We start from the raw sequence: 21,706 nt of genomic DNA, 5'->3' as shown, positions 1-21,706 counted from the left end.
ACCGGTACCACCTTCAATAACAGTGGAGGAATCAGGTATTTCTTCGGTACCATTGCGTGCTAACACTTATACTGGAACAGAGGCGCAAAGGCCACATGAAGCTCTGCCAATGTGTGAAGCCAGTTTTCTTGTCAAATCCTAATACCACCTTGCTTCCTCCAAACTCATCCACTGTTACCTGGTAATCGTTGACATCACAAATGTTAATTCAATTTCAGAGGAAAGGAGAGCGAGGAAAGAGAAGGCTCCCCAAGCCACTTAGATGGAGCAAGGATCAGTGATGAATCTGATGATACAAATGATCCAGGTTGGTATCGGCTTCCCTGATTGGCAAACCCAACCCATCAGCCTTATTGAGGAGTGAGGGACATTCAGGACACTCATTCCACTGACACATGCCTTCTCTATAGTATTTGAACGACCACATCAAGCACGAGGTGGACTCTATATATTCATTGATAAGCTATAAGAGCAATGATGCAATCCTATCTGGAGGGGAAAGAACAGGTGGTGGAGGTGAACGGCACACTGTCTCCCCTTCCCCCCCACGTTCGACAAGGAAGCATATTAGGGTCTTTACTGTTCCTAATATATGTAAATAAACAACATTACATCAGCTTGTGACTGCATTTGGTTCCTGTTCGCAGATGACTCGGCTCTGCTGGTCTCGGACAAGGACAAATTGTAGCTTGAAAAGGCCCTCAGCACTGAACTCGGTCAAATCACAGCAAGGCCGATGGATGCATGGGTTTTGATTGATTGATTGATTGATTGATTTCAATATTTCTTAACAGTTTGCAGAATTACAGTACATTTCAAGCACAACTCAATACAAAGACTGTTAACTGTGAGTGGACGACCCAATAAAGCATCACTTGTTTACAAGAGAGTCCACCTTGTTCAATTCATCAAAACATTTAGAGTTGATTGCTTGCTTGCTTGATTGATTTTGATTGATTGATTGATTGATTGATTGATTGACTGATTGATTATTTTGTTCCACTTAGGGAAATTACTGTAAGGTTTTATTAATTGAACTGTGCATATGTGTGTGCCTATATACGGCCGTTTCACACTCTCACCAGCCAATGGAATGTGGGCTTTCCTCCGCGGTTTCTCTCTCTCTCTCTCTCTCTTTCTCTCTCTCTCTCTCTCTCTCTCTCTCTCTCTCTCTCTCTCTCTCTCTCTCTGTCTGTTCCTTATATAAAGCAGTCTGTTCTGCAACACTCTCTAGAGTCTCCATTTAAAGCGGTCGCTGCGTCGTGGAGGATTGTTTAATTAACTATGTGAAGTGAAGCCTCGCAGAAGGAGACATTAATTTCTCCTGTTTCACACACCTCTGCTAACACACTGAGAGACAAAGAAAGAATATTATTATCGGCTTCGTTTCAGCTGAAGGGTCACGGCGATTATACCAGAGGAGTTGTATGCATAAAGACATTCTGCTTTCCAAAGAAAACCGGCTTTTACCACAGAGCTGGAGCTACAGAGGCGCATTTTACGCATTTTACGCAGTTGAAAGATTCTGGTTTTCAAGTTTTCCTGGCAACGGAAAAAAACAGCTTTTATTATTATTTTAGGAACTGCTTCCGGGCGAGTGAAATATACAGCTTTTATTATGAGAAGGAGGCTTGTTCCTTTGGAGAGAAAACCACACTCTATCGTGAGAATTCCAACCCGTTTGGGTTTGTGTATGATCCTCCTGACTTTTGCAGATGTCGGAGGACGCAGACAACAAGGGTCTCTGTGACGCTCCGAGCACCAGTGCGTGTGACGAGGACTCCCCGTGTCCGTGTCCGGCGTCCCCGGGCTCGGACGCAGAGAACACCCGGCCGTCAGAGAACCAGGGCCTGATGGCCGCCAGGGACTTCAAGAAGGACCCTGTCCCTGTCTGCTCTTCCGATCAGGACGATGACAAGTTCCCTGCTTGTATCCGCGATGCTGTGTCCCAGGTGTGTGTGTGTGTGTGTGTGTGTGTGTGTGTGTGTGTGTGTGTGTGTGTGTGTGTGTGTATAGCCTATCTTATTCAAACTAAGCCTACAAAAGTACTGAATCATGCATGTAAACTATCATGTTATTGGACTAATATTGATCTGTAACCACTTAATGTTATACTTAGACAAGAAAAGTAAAAGTAAAGTGAAATTGTACTACTCAAGTACAGTACTTGAGTAAATTTACTTTATACTTTATGCTGTACATCACATGGTGTCCCAGGTGCTGAAGGGCTATGATTGGACCCTGGTGCCCATTCCGGTGCGCAGCGTGCACGGATCCAGTAAGAACAAGCCGCACGTCAAGCGCCCCATGAACGCCTTCATGGTGTGGGCCCAGGCTGCCCGCAGAAAGCTGGCCGACCAGTACCCTCACCTGCACAACGCAGAGCTCAGCAAGACCCTGGGCAAACTGTGGAGGTATTAATACTGTTTATTATACCGCAGATGACGGATGGAGCCCGCACACCACAGGTACAAGAAAGACGTTCTTTATTGAGAATTCTGACAACGTTTTGATCTATTTGATCTTCATCAGGTCAGGTGATGACCTGATGAAGATCAAATAGATCGAAACAATAAAGAAGTACACTTTTCGCCAGTAGGTAGTGGCAGCTTCAACGTTGGATAGCCTTACTGGGGCCTTGGGCTACATCTGTCATTAAGAAATTATGATGTTTTGTTGTATACTTGCAATATTACACTGGAGGGGGTGCTTTAACATATATCTATCTATATTGTGATTGTACTGCTCATTGCTATAGTGTTTGCTGTACTAATTCACTGTGTGAAATGTGAATTATTTGCTGACTCAGTACATTTCTGCTGTCTGTCACTAGAACTAGTGCCAAGAATGCATTGATTGATTGATGACCGTTGCTGATTGAGGTTTAATTGTGTGATGGTGAAGAGAGAGAGAGAGAGAGAGAGAGAGAGAGAGAGAGAGAGAGAGAGAAACAGAGACAGAGAGAAACAGAGACAGAGAGTAGAAAGTTTGCTCAGAACAGAATCTTACTTTGTTGAACGATATCTTGGTGTTGTTCACCAAACATAATCTATAAGCCCACAAGCATCACATCTGCAACATGTTGTGGGCTTGTAGGTCGGTTGATTCATACTACAACGGTGTAGATCTGATTAGCAAGTGCTGGCCTAAAATAAATTCTGCCATTTTTCCCCATCCATCCATCATCCATCCATCCATCCTCCCTCCCTCCCTCCCTCCCTTCCTCCTTCATCCATCCATCCACCAGGCTTCTGAACGAGGGGGAGAAGCGCCCGTTCGTAGAGGAGGCAGAGCGTCTGCGTGTTCAACACAAGAAGGATTATCCAGACTACAAGTACCAGGTATCTTTATGACTTGATGTTCTATAGATTCATATGTACACTATGTTATTTATTATACCAGGTACCCTAGTGGTTCTCTACCTTTCCAGGCCATCATGCCTGGACAGGTACAATCATTTGACCTGCCGGTCTCAGGCCCTTTGGGGAGAAAAACATTTAGCTTCTTTCCTATATTATTTTAGCCAATGTTGGACTAGGGACACTAGCCCATCCTACATTATAGCTTTTTGTCCTTAACTTGTGTCACATTTTCCATTGACAATGACAGGAGAATTTATACTGTATAGTGTATATGGACGATGACATGGCTTTTGATGATTACGTCATGGCAGCCAAGTCTATGAGCACTTAGATGTAAATCATTTGCCAGCCAATTAAGTTTATGCATTTAAGTATAATAAAATATACATATTGCACCCCTCACTTCACACAAGTGTGATTTATACGAATATCTCGGACGGGGGTTATATAGACATATACTGTATATAACAACAACATTGCATGTAGTGCAACAGATTCTGCTCTTGACAGAATATGCAGCTTGGTATCCGTGACAAAATCTGGCACCTGGGTGATGATGTAAATTAATTTAAACAGCCCCGGCGCAGAAAGAGTCTCAAGAACGGACAGAGTGAGCTGGTGGAGGATGAAGAGACGCAGATGCACGTCATTTCCTCTGACCCCATCTTCAAAGCCACGCCCACACATGCCGTCATCTTCAAGGCCACGCCCACACATGACGTCATCTTTGAAGCCACGCCCACAGATGATGTCATCTTCAAAGCTCTGCAGAGGACAGCAGACTCCCCTGCATCCAGCATGAGTGACGTGCACTCACCTGGAGAACACACAGGTGTGTGTGTGTGTGTGTGTGCGTGTGCGTTCTGTTAGAGTCCGGAAGTGCTCGTTTTCAATAATGCGACGTCCTGCTGCTACCTGCATAATGTGCAATTTAGAAACAGGTGTTACGCACCACTGTTTACTTAGTGATTTCCAACAGATACAGGCTTTACGGCGAAGCTACACCAGGCAATTTTGCGCGTGTGCGTATGTGTATGCGTTTACTACGTGCGTACAGTGCGTTTGGATAGGACCAATATATGTCAATGATACCAGGCTACATCAGACGCACGGATACCGCGGACCATCCTACGCGTGCTCTAAAAATAGGATCGGTTCAATTTTTTTTACGTGCGTATGCCCCCATGCGCGCGTATCTATATATCCTCCCGGAAGGTCCCGCACAAATCTGCCGCGCGTCTGACAGATCGATGTAGCCAGGGCATTTGGCTTACGCACGCACGGTCCGCGCGTTTAGAGTAAACGCACGAGAAAAGCCTGGTGTAGCTTGGCCGTCAGTTCCGACATACTATTGGTCCGATTGTCATTAGACCGACAACCTACCTCTAATCATAACCGCAAGCACGGGAGCAGAGCATGTTCGACCGTTGTTTCCGCATGTCGTACCATTGGTATGTCGGATCTGTGTGTGCATCCCATTTCCAACGAACGCTTCTAACCTCCAATGCTCCATGCTGCTGTCCCGGTGGAAATGTGATGCATGTGCATACTCTCTATAGGCTGTGTTTGTCATTGTCACTCCTACAGGCTGGCGAGGGACCTGTCAGTGGGGAATGTTGGACGGGAAGAGTAGTTTGGGGGCTCCTCAGTACAACAACAGTGGCAAGCAATGGGAGGAATTAATTGACATAAAGATGTGAATTAATTTATCTATCTCTATCTCTCTCTCTCTCTCTTTCTCTCTCTCTCTGTCCAGTCTCCCAGGCACCCCCAACCCCTCCCCCCACCCCCAAGGCCGACGCCGTGGGCTCAGTGAAGCCGGACACGAAGCGTGAGGGCGGGGTGTGCAGAGGGGGCGGAGCCAACAGGGTGCGTTCGCCGGCCGAGGTGGGCTGCCCTGCCTCCCCCTCTGTCGGCGGCGGCGGGGCGGCGGCGCCTCGCCACCTCAACATCGACTTCGGCGACGTGGACATCGGCCAGCTGAGCTCCGACGTCATCTCACACATCGAGACCTTCGACGTCAACGAGTTCGACCAGTACCTCCCACCCAACAGGCCACACCCTCCGCTGGCCTACACCGCCAGCTACAGCATCAGCACCTTGCCGTTCGCTGGAACGCTCAGCCCACAGGTACTGTAAATATCATATAATAGGTTGTATAAAAAAACATTTTGTAATACAGTGTAATACAGAGCCAGAGACAGAGGTCCTGACATGGATGGTTAAAGGGGAATGTTGTACATGGCCCAATTTGTAGATTGACTGATCATAAACGAAGAGTAGGTGTAACATTTATTGGATCGACTACAGGTGCGTTATACTTTAAGTGTTTCCGTAGAACAAATGGAAAGGTAGTTTGACTTATTTTAGTCAAACACACACACACACACACACACACACACACACACATACACACACGCTCGCAACAAATTCACGGGACCGCGCTCACGTAAATACGCTTGTAAATACGTATTCTCCGAGCAAATACGCAGGTCTCATTGAAAATTAACTATAGGCGAGTTTTATCGCTCCCCGTTTGCAAGGCCCTATATGCAATCAGATAGGACTTTTCTGTTTGGATGCATGGGCTGTCAAGGCCAGAAAGTAGTTATTTTGCCACTCAGTAGGCATTCTCGACTTCACAACTGCAGAACTCCTGTATGATGATGATGTCACGCGCATATACCCTCTATAGCCAAAGATGGGGGTTGGGGGTTGTTGCATCTACTGTACCTGTACTCTTAGCATAGTACTTTGTTCTTTACTGAAATGATGCTATTGAAAACAACTTATTTCCTTAGTCATGGCAGACTATGATGACAATACAGATGAGGAATTGGAATGTGCCCATGATGACGGCAGTGCAGCATCTATACTTCTTTACCATGTATCCCTCCACAGGTCTGGATCCCTAAGGTCCAGAAACAGAAGCAGCAGCAGCTCACCCTGACTCCCCTGGGAGGAGCCTCCGTGTGGGAGGCGGGCCAGAGGACCACCGTGGGAGGAGCCTCCGTGTGGGAGGCGGGCCAGAGGACCACCGTGGGAGGAGCCTCCGGGTGGGAGGCGGGCCAGAGGACCACCGTGGGAGGAGCCTCTGGGTGGGAAGCGGGCCAAAGGAACTACATCAAAACGGAGCAGCTGAGTCCCAGTCGCTACGGCAAGCAGCTGCAAGACTCCTCCCCTCAACACGCCTCCTACACCTCCTTCAACCTCCACTCTTCCCACTACAGCCCCTCCTCCTCAAACTCCTCATCCACGTACCCACCCTCCATATCCAGGGTGCAGTACGAATACTACGACCACCAGGGCGGCGCCAGCAGACCCCCGACCACCTCCTATGGCCAAGGAGGGGCGGGGCTGTACTCCACGTTCACCTACGTGGGGAGCCCTGCCTTCCAAAGGCCCGTGCACACGCCTGTCAGCGACGTGGCGCTGCAGAGTGGCCACACAGTCACACCCCCGCCACAGCACTGGGAGCAGACTCCCATCTACACCCAGCTCACCACACCCTGAAGGCCTATTCATAATTGCCAAATCTAGATAGGCTATTTTCAAATGGCCAAAATGTATATAGGGCTGAAGCGGTTACTGTATGTTTTGTAATAATAATCAAAATGTACAATGTAACTAGTAACTAACTAAGTTTTCAAATAATTGTACTGGAGTAAAAGTTTAATATTTGCCTCTGAGATCTGGGGTAGAAGTAAAAGTACTGAAAATTGGAAATACTCCAGTAAAGTAATTTCTTTTTTACTACTGTACTTGAGTAAATGTACTTTACACCACTGGAGGGAACATCACATCTACATCCAGCTCATCACAATCTGAGGGTTGTGGGTTTGCTTGTGTAATTACCATGATGTTTAAGTCCAAAAATTGGCGAGATATCTTGCTCTGTTTCTCCGCTGATATTCTTACATATGATTACATTCAATAAGGAATTTGTACTGGTAACTAGTAGTAACTAGTTTCTTCTACACTTATTCGTCTTCGTCTCTAAACTCGTATTGAGTTTTGTGAACTCAGGCACTATGCACACGTATCCATGCACACATTCCAAGGGAGCTTTGGCCCCTCCCCGAATTAGACGCTTGAATGGAAGTACAGTAGAGAAGAAAAACTAAACAGGAAATAGATTGATCTGTGTTTTCTGCTGCAAGCTATACTTTATTGTCTGCTTTAGCTTTTAACTCTGTTTTGTTTCAACTGTTTTTAACTTGTTGTACGGCGACCTTGAGTGCCCTGAAAGGCGCCTAATAAATAAAATGTATTATTATTATTATTATTGAGAGTCAGACTTGTGGTTGGCTCACACTGCCTTATTGTTGTTAAAATAGAAACACATCTACTTTTACACACCTCAGAGAGTCCTTCAAAATGTTACAAGAATCCTCTGTGAGGACTTACTGATTGGTGATATTAGTGAAACATTACATTAGGTATCATGTTTTAAATCCTTATTTTCTATTTCTGTTCATAATCCAATGTTAGGGAGTAGGTGTGTTTTGGTAGTGGGCAGGGTTGGTTTATTAGTGTAGTAATAAAAAGAGAAGCTTCATATCTGTACTATAGCGGTTCAAGCACCAGCCTCTCATCAGTGGATAAACGGGTGATAAAACATACAGACATACCAATAAATGATTGCTCTTGTTCTTTATGTTTTGTAGTCAATGTGGGGAAGGATATGGTATATGGTGTATAGTCAGTTTTTGTTTTTTATTTATCTCATGTAAAATGTCTTGAATGAATGAATGAATGAATGAAAATGCTACATCTGCGTCATGCCATAATTCTGGCCCATTATATGACACATTATACAAAATACTAAGTAAACAAGTAACAACTGACATTAACAATCCTTATTCCTGTTCATATTATGTCCTGCCTTATAACATACCACATAAATGAACATACGTATGTATATATGAACAACGGCATATGACGGTACGAACAAAATAAAACAAAGAAAACAATATAATTTTACATGTAAATGGTCCTCATCATCCTTATGTGTTCGTGTTCTCTTTACGTAGGCTGATGTAGCTGTTTCTCTGGATTCTTTGTCAATTTCTGTATGAAATCTCAACTATGGCTGAAATTGGACTGAACCAGTTTTGAAAGTTTGGTTCTAAACCGTTCTGATGGGTTCCGGTTCACAGTCGTGTTTCATGTATTAATGCATTTTGTACTGTATTTTAATCATTCTACCCTTTGTAAATGTATTTGCAATAAAATGGAAAATACTGAGAAGAAAAACTGCCTTTCTATTGTGACATTATTGAGATCTAGCAGATCAGGCTCTGGAGAGATTTATTTTAATTAACCATGCTGGACCTAATATTACTTCACACGAATGAAGTTTCAATCGATCAATCTATCTATGAATCCATCCATCCATCTGGCAGAATTTCAGTGGGCACAGAAAAAACAAAACAGGAAAAGCTATTAATATTCCAAACTCACTCCTTCTGGGACTGTGCCCCCCTCCCAATAATATGTGGGTGGTCTTTTCATATGCAAAACATAATACAGAGAGAGAGAGAGAGAGAGAGAGAGAGAGAGAGAGAGAGAGAGAGAGAGAGACTATATAGTGCCAACACTGTGTTCATAGCATGCACACATAAACAGCTAAATGAGAACAAGAATGTGTGTGGGAAGGACTGTTGACATGCAAGAGGAAAGTTTGATTGGCTTGTAATTGTCCAAATAGTCCAAAGTTTAAGTGAATTATCTGAGCGTGCAAGCGCGTGCATGCATGTGATATGAGAGAGGGAGATAATGTGCGCTCTAATGAAACAATACAATTAATGGGGCTTCAAAACATGGAGTGAAACCAAAAACCAGTGCTCCTCTTGCCCTACCATCCAGGATACAAAAACTCCTGTGACGTGATGGCCTCACTTCTTTAAACAAACATTGTACTCTAGACAAACATTAAAAGTCCATAGACTTGGCTGGGGTCCATTTTGCTGGGGTGCTGTTTGAAAAGCAAAGAAAAACAGTACATATAGACTTGGCTGCCATAATTTCTGAAAGCCAGACGTTTGAGGGGCTAGTGCCCCTCAAAAATAACTACAGCAAAATGTGACGTATTGAGCTGATAGTGGGAGCTCCGACCTGTGAAGCTCACACAGCTTGTAGATCAGCTATTTTTACATGTTCACGCAAACACACGCACGCACGCACGCACGCACGTACAATTACAATCAACATCTCATCACAATCACATCTGGTTGGCTAATGACAGGAAGTTTGTAATGCCAGCGACCTGGAAACAGAGCAGAGGTCATGATCTTCAGGAGCTCATCTGTACTTTAAAAGCTGCATGGTTTTGCTACTCAGGTTCTGACTCATGTACTGTACTTGGTCCTCTCCTTGTTTCCCTGTAAACCAAATCCAGTACAGCTTGTGGCTTGTAGACCTTTTTCGCAGGAGGTTCTTTCTCTGAATGTTATTCTGTGGTGACATAATCAGAATACAGATGCATATAGCATGGATTCTCAGACTCTTTCAGCTCAAGACCAAAAAGAGAACTTTGGTGTCGACCGCTTACATTATACATTATGAAGGAGAAAAGTGTTCTCCTCTGAGAGGCCGCATTGCCTACCCAGGGTTGTGACCTGTTATAGCGCCACCATGAGGCAGATTTGAAACATTTGGGGGTGTCAGATCGTCCTTGGCCTATACTGGGAGTGTGTTTGCAATCTGTGTCACGGCAATCTGTTTGTGGCATTTTGAGCAAAAAGGGCCCAAAACTTTGAAAGTGGGCTATATGGAGAGAAGAGAGTACGCACACATACAGAGGCATGCACGAGCACACACACACACACACACACACACACACACACACACACACACACACACACACACACACACACACACACACACACACACACACACACAAACAGTCACACACACAAACAGTCACACACACACACACACACACACACACACACACACACACACACACACACACACACACACACACACACACACACACACACACACACACACACACACACACACACACAGTATACTACATCTTTCCTCCAGGTGAGGTATTCATTACATTTAAGTAATGAGTAATCACATTGATGGTGTGAGGGTGGGATGTTAAGATGACCGTAGTAAACGTACTTAGCTTTTAGTAAAACCAGACCACATCCCTGCAATGGAAAGAAATCAACTACGTTTCTAAATATCATCGCTGTTGGGTGGAAACCTTGTACGTCCAAAAGTGTTACTTTTATTTTCATGAAATGGAAAAAAAGAAGGATATAGAACAACAGTCCTCTGCACATGATGTAAACTAAAGTGACACTATCCCAGACTTGTCCTTGCATCTTGATGACCCCTGAGACTTGAACTCACGGGGAAGAGCAGACGTGCATCCTGCCAGGGGAACACATGACTCACTGGCATTGTTTTTAGCAGGGGGGAAAATTCAACATACGTGAGAGAAAAGGTGGAAAATGAAAACGTGAACGTTTCCTGTCTGTCGAAGGAGGACAAATTTCACTTTTTATTCTCATGCTTCATCATCTTCTTCCTGTCAAAGACTCATGGTGGAAAGATGTTCCATATATATCTTAATTAAGAAGACGAACGGAGGCGTATAGGGAGGTTCGAGGGCCAAGCGTCAGTGACTGACAGGCGGGTGAACCGGGGAGACAGAGAGACAGACAGTCAGACAGATAGTCATGCTGTCTCGCAGAGCTTTCACCTTGTCCTCAGGGAGAGGCTGCAGAGCTATAGGGTTTCAGGGAAAATCCCAGTCGACTTACTAAGCCTTCACTTCCTCTCGAGCTGCACATAGATGTGTGGAGAGATGACATGGAGGAGCGGAGAAAATGAGAGATGAGCCAAGGAGACAATGAGAGAGGGGATGAGAGGTGTCTTCAACATGTTTATATCAAACTGCTGCTGCAGTTTTTCCCAAACCCTAGAGGAATATTTCACAAGAATTAAGTCTTGTACGTACCTCCTTGCAACTCCTTGCAACATCCAACTACCCAGAGAGAAAGATTGGGTGGCAAAGAGGCTTACATTTCAGCTTTTCGTTTTACACTGATTTCTCTTCACTTCAGTACTAATTTGGTGCTGCGATTGGGCTCTCCAAACAAAATGCAACAATGATTTTTATTGTGGCTCTGGCTCCCAGTGCGCCACACACCCCTGGCATCGCGCATGCACGCACGGACATACGTACGCACGCACGCCTGGCATGGAGCAGGGCTTACAGTGGAACAAGCCGTCAGTGATGATCAAAACAGTTTGACTGCTTCTGGACTCTGGTACTAGACTCTGCTCTGGTTCTATACTCTAGACTGTGTGTGTGTGTGTGTGTTAAGGCTGTCCCCAAACATTCAAGGTTTGAATGTTCGCTCGTTAGGGTTGGCACTCGAATCTTAATTAATGCATTTGAACCATTCGTTTTTATTTTTATTTATTTTTTATTAACTCGAAAATATATCTTGGCGAGAATGTGATATATGTTAAAAAGTAAGTTTCTCGTGCATTCCTGTCAGAAGTTATGTCTATCTCCTTGTTGTGCTGTCCCAGGTGTCTCTCTCCAAAATCCCCTGTGCACATTAATTTGGTGATGGGCCTGCAGCCAATCAGCCAATCAGCAACAAACACACACACACACACACACACACACACACACACACACACACACACACACACACACACACACACACACACACACACACACACACACACACACACACACCAGCATGGCACAATTTGAGAAAAAGGTTAGTTCTCTCTCTCTCTCTCTCTCTCTCTCTCTCTCGCTGCGCTGTTGCGTCTGTGTGTGTGTGTGTGTGTGTGTGTGTGTGTGTGTGTGTGTGTGTGTGTGTGTGTGTGTGCACACACGCGCATGTGCATGTGTGTGTGTGTGTGTGACACTGATTTATTGAATATTCTGACTTTCAATTCAAATGTACATACATTTAGTTTTGATTGTATTGTTGCTTTTTGCCTTGGCAATGTAAATGTAACCCAGCCAACATGGCAACCCGCAAATGGCAACCCATGTCAACTGTCAATCAAGGCAGTATAAAGGTGACATCAGTTCCTACACTCCCCACTCCCACCTATGCAAGATGGCCGAAATGTTTGACAGCAGCATGGTCCTGTCCACTGTGACAACCTTTGGTTACTCTTCGGTGAGTCATATAGGCTTGGTGTCTTAACTTGGATCAACTGGTTAACTGTTTGTTTATTTTGAAAGCATTTGATTTATGATTTATGTTTGAACTTTTGGTTTAATAATTAATATTGATGTATTCTATTATAATATATTATAAAATATGGGTTGTGGGGGCTGACAAGGCTATACAGCCACGTGTGTTTCTAATGTGATGTAGGCCTATATAACACTAATGACACTTATCTTTTCTCTTCATGTAATTCCAGAATATGAAGAGTCACTGCACCAGTGGTGTAGGAGGCAGCACCAAGCCCTGGACCCTGAGACGAGCCATGTCCGTGGGCCCCACAGCCCCACCAATTTAGGCTTCCGAGGACCCCCACCCTACCCTGGAGCCTATGTGAAGTGTCCCAGACCGATGCCCCCCCTCCCTGCACAAGACATTGAGGTAGGAACTGTACACTATAGCTGCTGCTGGGAAGAGCTGCTTGCTGCACAGTGAGTACAAACTTGTTTATTGTCCTTTGCTGTCGCTGGTGTGGTTCTGCAGGGTAGCCTACTGATGGTGTTGCTCTCGTTTGCGTTTGCGTTCCGGCTTCCTGCGGTTGCGTCGTGTCGGGCTGCCTGCTGTTGCACTCGTTTGCGTTGCGTCTTTTGCGTCGACTGCCACAATTTCGGCCGGTTCTGTCATTTCACCTCATTTCACCTAACTTGTGGACACTGCCTGTCATCTGCAGAAGAACGTGATGGTTCACGGTAACTGGGTAAGTATCTGTTTTTGTATTCTTTGCTGCTGGTAGGGTAGGGCTGGTAGGGTAGGGCTCCTACAAGGGTAGGTTTTTGCGTTGCGTCGCAAACAAAGCACTTTGGCACAGGCATGGAGCTCCTGGTTTACTGGGATGGGGTTCGATTCCCTGCTGCGCCCTATGCTGATTACATTTAATCTGTTAAACAGGCATCCTTTTGCACAATAGAGCGTCGCAGTCCCTCCCCCTTTCAGAACGACGAGTGGCCCAGGAAATTTTTCTCCATAGGCATTTCAAAACTTATTTATTTAAAGGCCTTTAAGCGTCGTATACGAAGCCAACTCCTGTCGTGACAAATCATGACAACGCACACAATATTTTGGACCAAATAATTACAAAGAACACAACGTGTTGTAACCTGCCGTTTTATCTACTTTCTAATTCTTTGTTTGGCCCGAAAAATTGTGTTTGTCATGATTGGTCCGAATGTTCACTCAAATTCCTGCCCAAGTTCGAGTCCTAAAATAAGGGCTAGGGTACAGCCTTAGAGTGTGTGTGTGTGTGTGTCCTTATCATTTAAGTCGTCGGTCGACAGTATGATGCAGTTGAAATTACTTGCGCAAGCAGAGCGAGCAAGTCCTGCGATCGGCTTAGTATGTATGCATGTCAGTCTACTCCACCGGCCAATAAGGGACCACTGTTCTTGATGACGTAACTAAAGTACGTTTCAAGGTTGGTATAAGGTCAATAGAGGGTATATTATGTATGTCGGGGTATGTATGTCGGTGTCCTCCAACAGCCAATAAGAGACCACCATTCTTGGTGACGTAACTAAGGTACGTTTCAAGGTTGGTATAAGGTCAATAACGGGTCTAGAATAGCCAAGAGCTCTAGGACTCATAACAGCAGTCGTACCCAGACAGCAGAGAGCTCTAGGACTCAGAGCAGCAGTCGTACCCCAGACAGCAGAGAGCTCTAGGACTCAGAGCAGCAGTCGTACCCAGACAGCAGAGAGCTCTAGGACTCATAACAGCAGTCGTACCCAGACAGCAGAGAGCTCTAGGACTCGGAGCAGCAGTCGTACCCCAGACAGCAGAGAGCTCTAGGACTCAGAGCAGCAGTCGTACCCAGACAGCAGCAGAGAGCTTTAGGACTCAGAGCAGCAGTGGTGAGCACACTTCATGGCGCGCTCTGCTTGTGTGCAAGGCGCAAGTTGGCATATTGAGAGAGTGAGAGAATTTACGCCAAACTGCACCTGTAATTCTGAATGACTGAGACCTTTGTAAAGTAATCGCTTCTGGAGCATAAAAGAAGACATATAACACATTAGTCTTGTTTTTTGATGTGTACACTGTGTAATGTTATAGAGGTATCTAAAGAGCACACAGTAAGTTTCTGAACGTGACAAGTATCGCTAGACTGTCCACCGATTCCTGTGTGTCAATCAAATCCTGCGATACTTCGGAGACAGAAACAATATCTGCCGCTGTTTAGATGAAATAATGATACATAATATCATTGTGTACTGTGCCCATTGAAAAGAAAGTGATTATAAAACAGCCTGTGATATGTCTAAATTGTATTCCTGAACCAAATATATGACAAAGCGTATCAAGCATATCAAGCGTTCTTAAATAGAGTTGGCAACTCCAGTCACTGCAATGTATTTCATCGAACTTCCGGTCCAACGTTTGCCACCCATGACAGCGCCCGTGAAAGCGTCATGGTGCATCCCAACATCCAGATAGGTGAATAAAGGACACTAGACAGACTCTCCTCAGGAAAACGTTCAGGCTTCACTAAACTGTTCTCACTATAGATTGGTTTCCAATGCTTTCCTCTCACCACAAGTCCTGCTGGCTGCTACATTACACCATGCTTTATTACCCCATCCATCCTGTGATCTCTGCTTGTCCCTTCTCCTGATGACTTCTCCATCTCTCTCACTCACTCTCTCTCTCTCTCTCTCTCTCTCTCTCTCTCTCTCTCTCTCTCTCTCTCTCTGACATCAAGCAGGAGTTTGATCCCCCGAGGGGCTTAACTGCTAAAACCACGGAGGGACACGCTCCCTCAATCTGTTTCCTCACATTGAATGAAGGGCGAAGGAGAAAAGAAGTCCTCGTTTTTAAAGATGAATCATACTGGACAGACAGATGGCTGCTTGAGTCCTAACATAAAAGAAAACCCTTGTCCCCAGAGAGTGTTCTATCTCTTTGCTCGTACCGATAATGCTGATATAGCTAGACACGGGAAACAGAAGCATTTGCTATAGCATACAAAGGCTGTTGTAGAATTAAGCAATATGCAATATGCATAGAGAAGTACGGGGACTTCGGCTGTTCCAATTAGCTAAATGGGAAAAAGTTACAGTAATAGTCAATATTGTTTCACTGGCTAAACATTTTCCCAATGAAATAATATATAAAAGTGACCATGAAGATTCTAGGTTTCACTCACTTGAATTCACACTTCAATGTACAATTCTGACCTAAAACGAATCTAACAACAACATCTTCTCTTATGGTAGAGAACATATTTTCAAGTTGGGGTCCAGGGCCTAATATACATACTAATTTGGGCGTCCTTGACAAGAAAATTGAATTTGAGAACCACTGGCAGAGCTCTCTCTTGCATTTGCCCTAAAAGAAACACACACACACGCACGCACGCACGCTCGCACGCACGCACGCTAGTGATGCTAATCTTGGGTAAAAAAAAAAGAACCGCGGGTGCCCACATTCATGAGAATTTGACCCCGGGGCGGGTTGGCATTCTTTACTCAACCCGCGCGTTACAGTTCAACTTGTGTATTCTATTTGACCCGCCCCAATCAAAGACTTAACGTTTCTTGACCTGCTCTGACCTGACCTGCGGGTAACCCGCGGGCACCCGCGGGTTACAGATCGACCCATGCATCACTAACGCACGCATGAGTCCAAGCCGCTTCTTTTCACCTGACAATGGGCAGTAGCATGTTGTTATTCCAACCAGTTCCTTTCCCCTCCATCAGGCGACTATATCAAAATCGTAGTCTTTTAGTGTTAGTCTTAGTCTTTGGAATAACACACCATTTAGTTTTAGTCCTACTCAAGTTAATAAGTGAATAAATAAATGAGTACTTCTTCCACCACTGGTGAAAACAGCATGACTCAATGGAAAGGTGAGATGGCAGTGTCGACGTGGAAACGTGCGTCGGACGCCAGTTCTCTTCTCTGCTTCCTGCACGCCATCTAAAGCAAAGCCTCCACCTCTGTCAGTGCTTATGTAGTGATGCGCAGGAGTAGGGATTGAACCCCAGCTCTCCCACTCGCCAGACCGACACCCAACCTGTCGTGCCAATAGGGCTGAGCCCGATTGGCAGTGCTGTTGTGGGCCGGGTCTTGGCTGGGTGCTACAATCACCACCCCCAGTCTTTGGAGTGCATCCTCACGCTTCACACTTCACGCCACGGACCACCGCATATGACGTCCCTCATGTCTCTCACGCAAGGATCACTGCACTCCAAGTCCAGCTGACTACGCCAGATTGTAGTTATGCGCATTGCGCAGGAGCGGGGACTGAACCCCAGTCTCCGACTCGCCAAACCGACACACAACCTGTCGTGCCAATAGGGCTGAGGCCGATTGGCAGGGCTGTTGTCGGCTGGGTCTTGGACTGGTTGGGTGCTACACGACACCATCTAAAGCAAAGCCTCTGTAACACCCGGGAATCGAACCCGCGGGTCTCCCGTGTGGAAAGCCAACATCTTAACCATCCTCTGCTACCAGGGATATCCCTTTGGCTTAGTGGTTAAAATGTTGGCTTTCCAGGCGGGCGAGCGACCCGGGCACGATTCCTGGATGTTACACCCCCACCTCTGTCAGTGTTTATCATGACGCCATCTGAAGCAAAGCCTCCACTATGCACTATTAAACTGTGTAGTAGTAATCACTTAAACGAAAGATCAGAGGAGTAATAATGAAGGCTCCAGGCTCTGGCTACTGTATCCAGTAAGTGGTTCATTGGCTGGTGTGATGGAGGTACGTTCCAGACACTTCACTCATACAGACCTTTCACAACGTGTAAACAGTCCAATGTGCTCTGTAAAATGTACCTATAAAATTGTCCTCAGCTCATTGCTAGCCAGGATTCACTTAAATGAGATACTGGTAGATATTGCATAACCATTGCTGATACCCATACTGCTGTCAGCCATAAACCTTAATGGCCTATCCTTATTTCATTTTTTTTTCTTTTCTATTTTATTATTTTATTCACACTGAAGAAGGCTTAACGCAGAAATGTCATCATGCTACACCCTCGTACCGTGACGGGTGTTTAGCTGTCACTCACGTTAACAGGCAAATAAAGCGCACCACCCCCTCTGATGGAGGGAGGGGCTCCATGCTGGGGGTTGCTGCTCTCGTTAAGGGTTAACGATTCCTCATTAAGCTTTAACGAGGTCTTGTATTGTTTACTGGCATGTTTTCACCTACGGTCCTATGCTATGACGAGGCTACGAGATTCGCACTTTCGCAGCATGTCCATGTTGGAGCGGGTGCTTCTGTACACGATGATACTGCCAGGTGGTATGACGATATGATACTTTTATTTCAACATAAATCAGGGTACTTCTTCCAGCACTGTTAATGAATGGATGATGTAAGTGTGTTGTGTGTTTGAACACTGGGCTGGACCCAGAGGCGTCATTTTTTCTGTTCACTGGTGGAAGCTGTTATGCAGTGGTGGAAAGTAACCAAATACATTTACTCAAGTACAGCTGTTATGTTTATAACCCAGGTGGAGGAAACAATGAGCTTGAACTTGTTTGCAGTGACTAAATATAGTGGTAAAGCTGAAATGCTCGCCAAGCATCAGAACATAAAGACAGTGAAGATAACAACATGAATGTTAATGGCAGGTATATGATGTCATAAACAGGCATACGATGTCATAAACAGGTATACAGTATGATGTCATAATCCAATTCAAGTGATGATGTGTTTTTGGTGAGAACATTTCTGTTCATTGATGTGAGCTTTTATACGGTTGAACTCTTTCCAAAAGACCATTTGAAACTGGAACGATAATTGTCAGATAATAAACACAAGTATGACGACTGTGTGATGAAGGCCTCAGGTAACACATCGGATGCAGAAAAGGGGCTGATGTGACATGAACGCTATAACATCACAATTCTGGGGGCAAACATTAGGCGAAAATACAATCTCACAACGAGTCACGTATAGTGTGATGCATTGAATACAAGAACGCTCGACACAAATCACTCTCGCCCCGGGTATTCCTAAACATAACCTATATGCCTAAACTTAACCTTAATCCTAAACGTTACCTCAGTAAAAATGACAAAACCCAACAATATTCCTAAACTTATTCCTATAACCTTATCAAGAACCATATATGGAGTGTCAAGAGTGTACAGGGTTTGATGAGGTCAGATCAACACAGACGGGTGGGGATTAGGGAAGGATCAACATATGGAATGTCAGATCAGGTCAGCTCCATATATGGAGATCTAAGGGTTTGAGGTTTGAGGTCAGGTTCTCACTCTTCCCCAATCATACCATCGGGACGGGAGCACCTGATCAATGCTGCCTGGAGCCCTATACAAGAGTTGACTGACATATAGGTAGGCTACTGATATTACTGACTTACACACTCTTGTTTGCAAGTATTCATTTTTTAATTAAGTTACCTTTTTGTTAATAAATTATTGTTAATTTGTCATGGCCCCACGGGCCGGATTGTGACAATGCAACAAAGTGTTGTTTAATTAATACCAAACAGACACATATCTGAGCTCCATCTGGGAAAATCTGTCAAAATGTGTAAATTGTGACATGTTGTGAGCTTGTTGTAGGTCAGCTATTTTCGGACCAAGTAAGGCCTACAGACTGGTTGAGGAAGTCTACAGGTTTTAAGTGGTTAAAAGCAAGCAGGTGGTGAATAAACACAGGGGTTTGAAACCAGAGCAGTGACTCATAGTGAGCATCGTGCAACGACCGACATGGAAGCAGTCGAACCGGAACGTTATATTCCTGAAATGGAAGCTTAACTGACAAGCTTTCTGATAAGCATAATGCTGCTGGATCACTTTACAGAAGCAGAGAGACAGACAAAACATGGCGGATAGAGAGACAGAGAGACAGAGCGACGCGTTGTGAGCTTGTACATTACCTATTTCCGATTAAGAAATGATCTACATTTTGCAGCGGTAAAGCAGCATCACTTTACAGGAAATATCAGATCTACAAGCTCACATAAAGTTCTGTGTTCTCTCTATGTGACTTGGAACAGTGTGGGTGATCTCTCTTCACTGCCCTGGATGTCCCAGGGAAGCATTCTGGAATGATGAACCAACCCCAACACGCACGCACGCACGCACAGACGCACGGATGCACGCACACACGCATGCACAGATAAATCAGATGGGAGACGGTATCAAGAAGCCAGAAATATGGAAAATTAGCAGGAGAAACTTGATCTGGCTGCTCCCTTACGAGCATCTGCTAATCCAACACATGTGGCCTTCGGGACGAGGGGTCAGGGGGCTAGTGGGGGAGGCGGGGTTTATACTAGAGGGGCTGGGAGGCTAGTGAGGGGTTGGGGTAGGGGGGTTACGGGGCCGGCCTCTGGCTCCATTGAGCTGCTTCGACCCTCATCAGCACTCGTAAAGAAGGCGTGTGTGCGACCACAGGCTCAGCACCCAGCCACCCACTGGTCCGTGGACGATGCAAGAACGAATTCAGAAAGAGGACCCTGCATCAAAGTGGGTGATGTGGTTCAATCTCTTATTACCACATTTCATTAGAAGCCTCTTTAGCACTGGACTGCATCCCACACACCCACAGCTGGAGCACTACCACTCCCTGTGACATCCCATCACTGGTACGACTCCTATTGAAACTACATCACTGGTACCACTCCCATTGAAACTGCATCACTGCATGGTACCACTCCCATTGAAATCCCATCACTCATGTTCCCATAGAATCATCATCACTGGTAGGTATACTACTCCCAGAGAAACCCCATCACTGGTACCACTCCCAGAAAAACCTGATTCACTTATAACAAAAGTGTGTGTGTGTGTGTGTGTGTGTGTGTGTCACGCACGCATGGGTGAATGTAATGCACAATGTAGCCTAAAGCGTATTGGATAAAGACACTATACATTTACCATTTACCATTTACCATTTACCATTTTACCATTTTACCATTTTACCATTTACCATTTACCATTTACCATTTTACCATTTTACCATTTTACCATTTACCATTTACCATTTACCATTTACCATTTTACCATTTTACCATTTTACCATTTTACCATTTTACCATTTACCATTTTACCATTTACCATTTTACCATTTTACCATTTACCATTTTACCATTTTACCATTAACATTTTATCATTTTACCATTTACCATTTACCATTTACCATTTACCATTTTTACCATTTTACCATTTTACCATTTTACCTTTTACCATTTACCATTTACCATTTTTACCATTTTACCATTTTACCTTTTACCATACCATTTACCATTTTACCATTTTACCATTTTACCATTTTACCATTTACCATTGTACCATTTACCTTTTACCATTGTAACGTCACGTTATTATTTATATAAATAAAAAGTGGACTGGTTGGAGGATAAAATAAATAGTATTCTTAAACTACACTTTTTCGGTTTGTTTTTATATTTATCATCGACTCTGCTCTGCTGCTGACGCTATTTCCGGTTACATTTACACACGGGGCGCACGGATTTCAATTTATCCGGTCAGCCTGAATGTGTGTGTTGCTGTTGTCACTTGTCAACATGGCTCAGAAGAGAATGAGTGATTTCTTTGGTGGGTCCAAGCCAAAATCAAGTCTAGTTCATGAACCCTTCATGAGCACCATGCAGCAGCAGTGTTCAGCAGGGGAGTGCTAACGTTGAGGAGGACATTGTCGTGAAGTTGTCATCGTCGGAGGAGGACAATAATAAAATGAACAGCAGCACCAGCAGCAGCACCAGCAGCAGTGTTCAGCTGGGGCCGAGCTCGAGTCTACCTGCACGCCCGCCTGTATCGGGCGGCCACGGCCCTGCACCTGCAGCCATGAGCCAGGCGACTAACCATCCCGGAGCGCAAGAGCACATTTGGGGTTTAAGGTAAAGCATTTACTATTATGTTATTATCACTATTGCAGTGATAAATAATATAGTATTTACTAATTACTATGGCCGCCGTGCCAACTGAACTGCTGAATGCTGCTGCATTCCGGGTCGCCGAGCCCAAGTGGGCTGCGCTGTCAGCTCATCTGTTGTATAATAGGACTGTAATTATTTTTGATTGATTGATTGATTTATTAACAGTTTGCAGAATTACAGTACATTTCAAGCACAAACTCAAATTCAATACAAAGACTGTTAACTGTGAGTGGACGACC

The 21,706-nt window shown here is 44.8% G+C and overlaps 1 protein-coding gene across 1 annotated transcript; it reads left to right on the top strand.

Annotated features, from left to right (window-relative positions):
• The first annotated feature begins 1,253 nt into the window (after positions 1 to 1,253).
• On the top strand, positions 1,254 to 8,594 carry LOC308333206 (transcription factor Sox-9-A-like). The gene is made up of 6 exons (XM_080789436.1): positions 1,254 to 1,952; positions 2,218 to 2,414; positions 3,248 to 3,341; positions 3,939 to 4,194; positions 5,119 to 5,492; positions 6,264 to 8,594. The coding sequence occupies exons 1-6, from the start codon at positions 1,716 to 1,718 to the stop codon at positions 6,873 to 6,875; spliced, it is 1,770 nt and encodes a 589-aa protein (XP_080645562.1). The 5' UTR covers positions 1,254 to 1,715; the 3' UTR covers positions 6,876 to 8,594.
• The last annotated feature ends 13,112 nt before the right edge of the window (positions 8,595 to 21,706 follow it).

The sequence above is a fragment of the Protomyctophum bolini genome, assembly GCF_963924005.1.
Source record: "Protomyctophum bolini genome assembly, chromosome: 18".
NCBI classification, from domain to species: Eukaryota; Metazoa; Chordata; class Actinopteri; order Myctophiformes; family Myctophidae; genus Protomyctophum; species Protomyctophum bolini.
Note: the sequence above shows the minus strand (reverse complement) of the source record. Positions and strands in the feature narration are given on the sequence as shown.

Excerpts from the sequence above, each read along its gene's own strand:
- LOC308333206 (XM_080789436.1), top strand. The coding sequence starts at position 1,716 with ATGTCGGAGGACGCAGACAACAAGGGTCTCTGTGACGCTCCGAGCACC. Across the intron at positions 2,415-3,247 it reads ACCCTGGGCAAACTGTGGAG|GCTTCTGAACGAGGGGGAGA; the intron begins GTATTAATACTG and ends TCCATCCACCAG. Across the intron at positions 3,342-3,938 it reads ATCCAGACTACAAGTACCAG|CCCCGGCGCAGAAAGAGTCT; the intron begins GTATCTTTATGA and ends TAATTTAAACAG.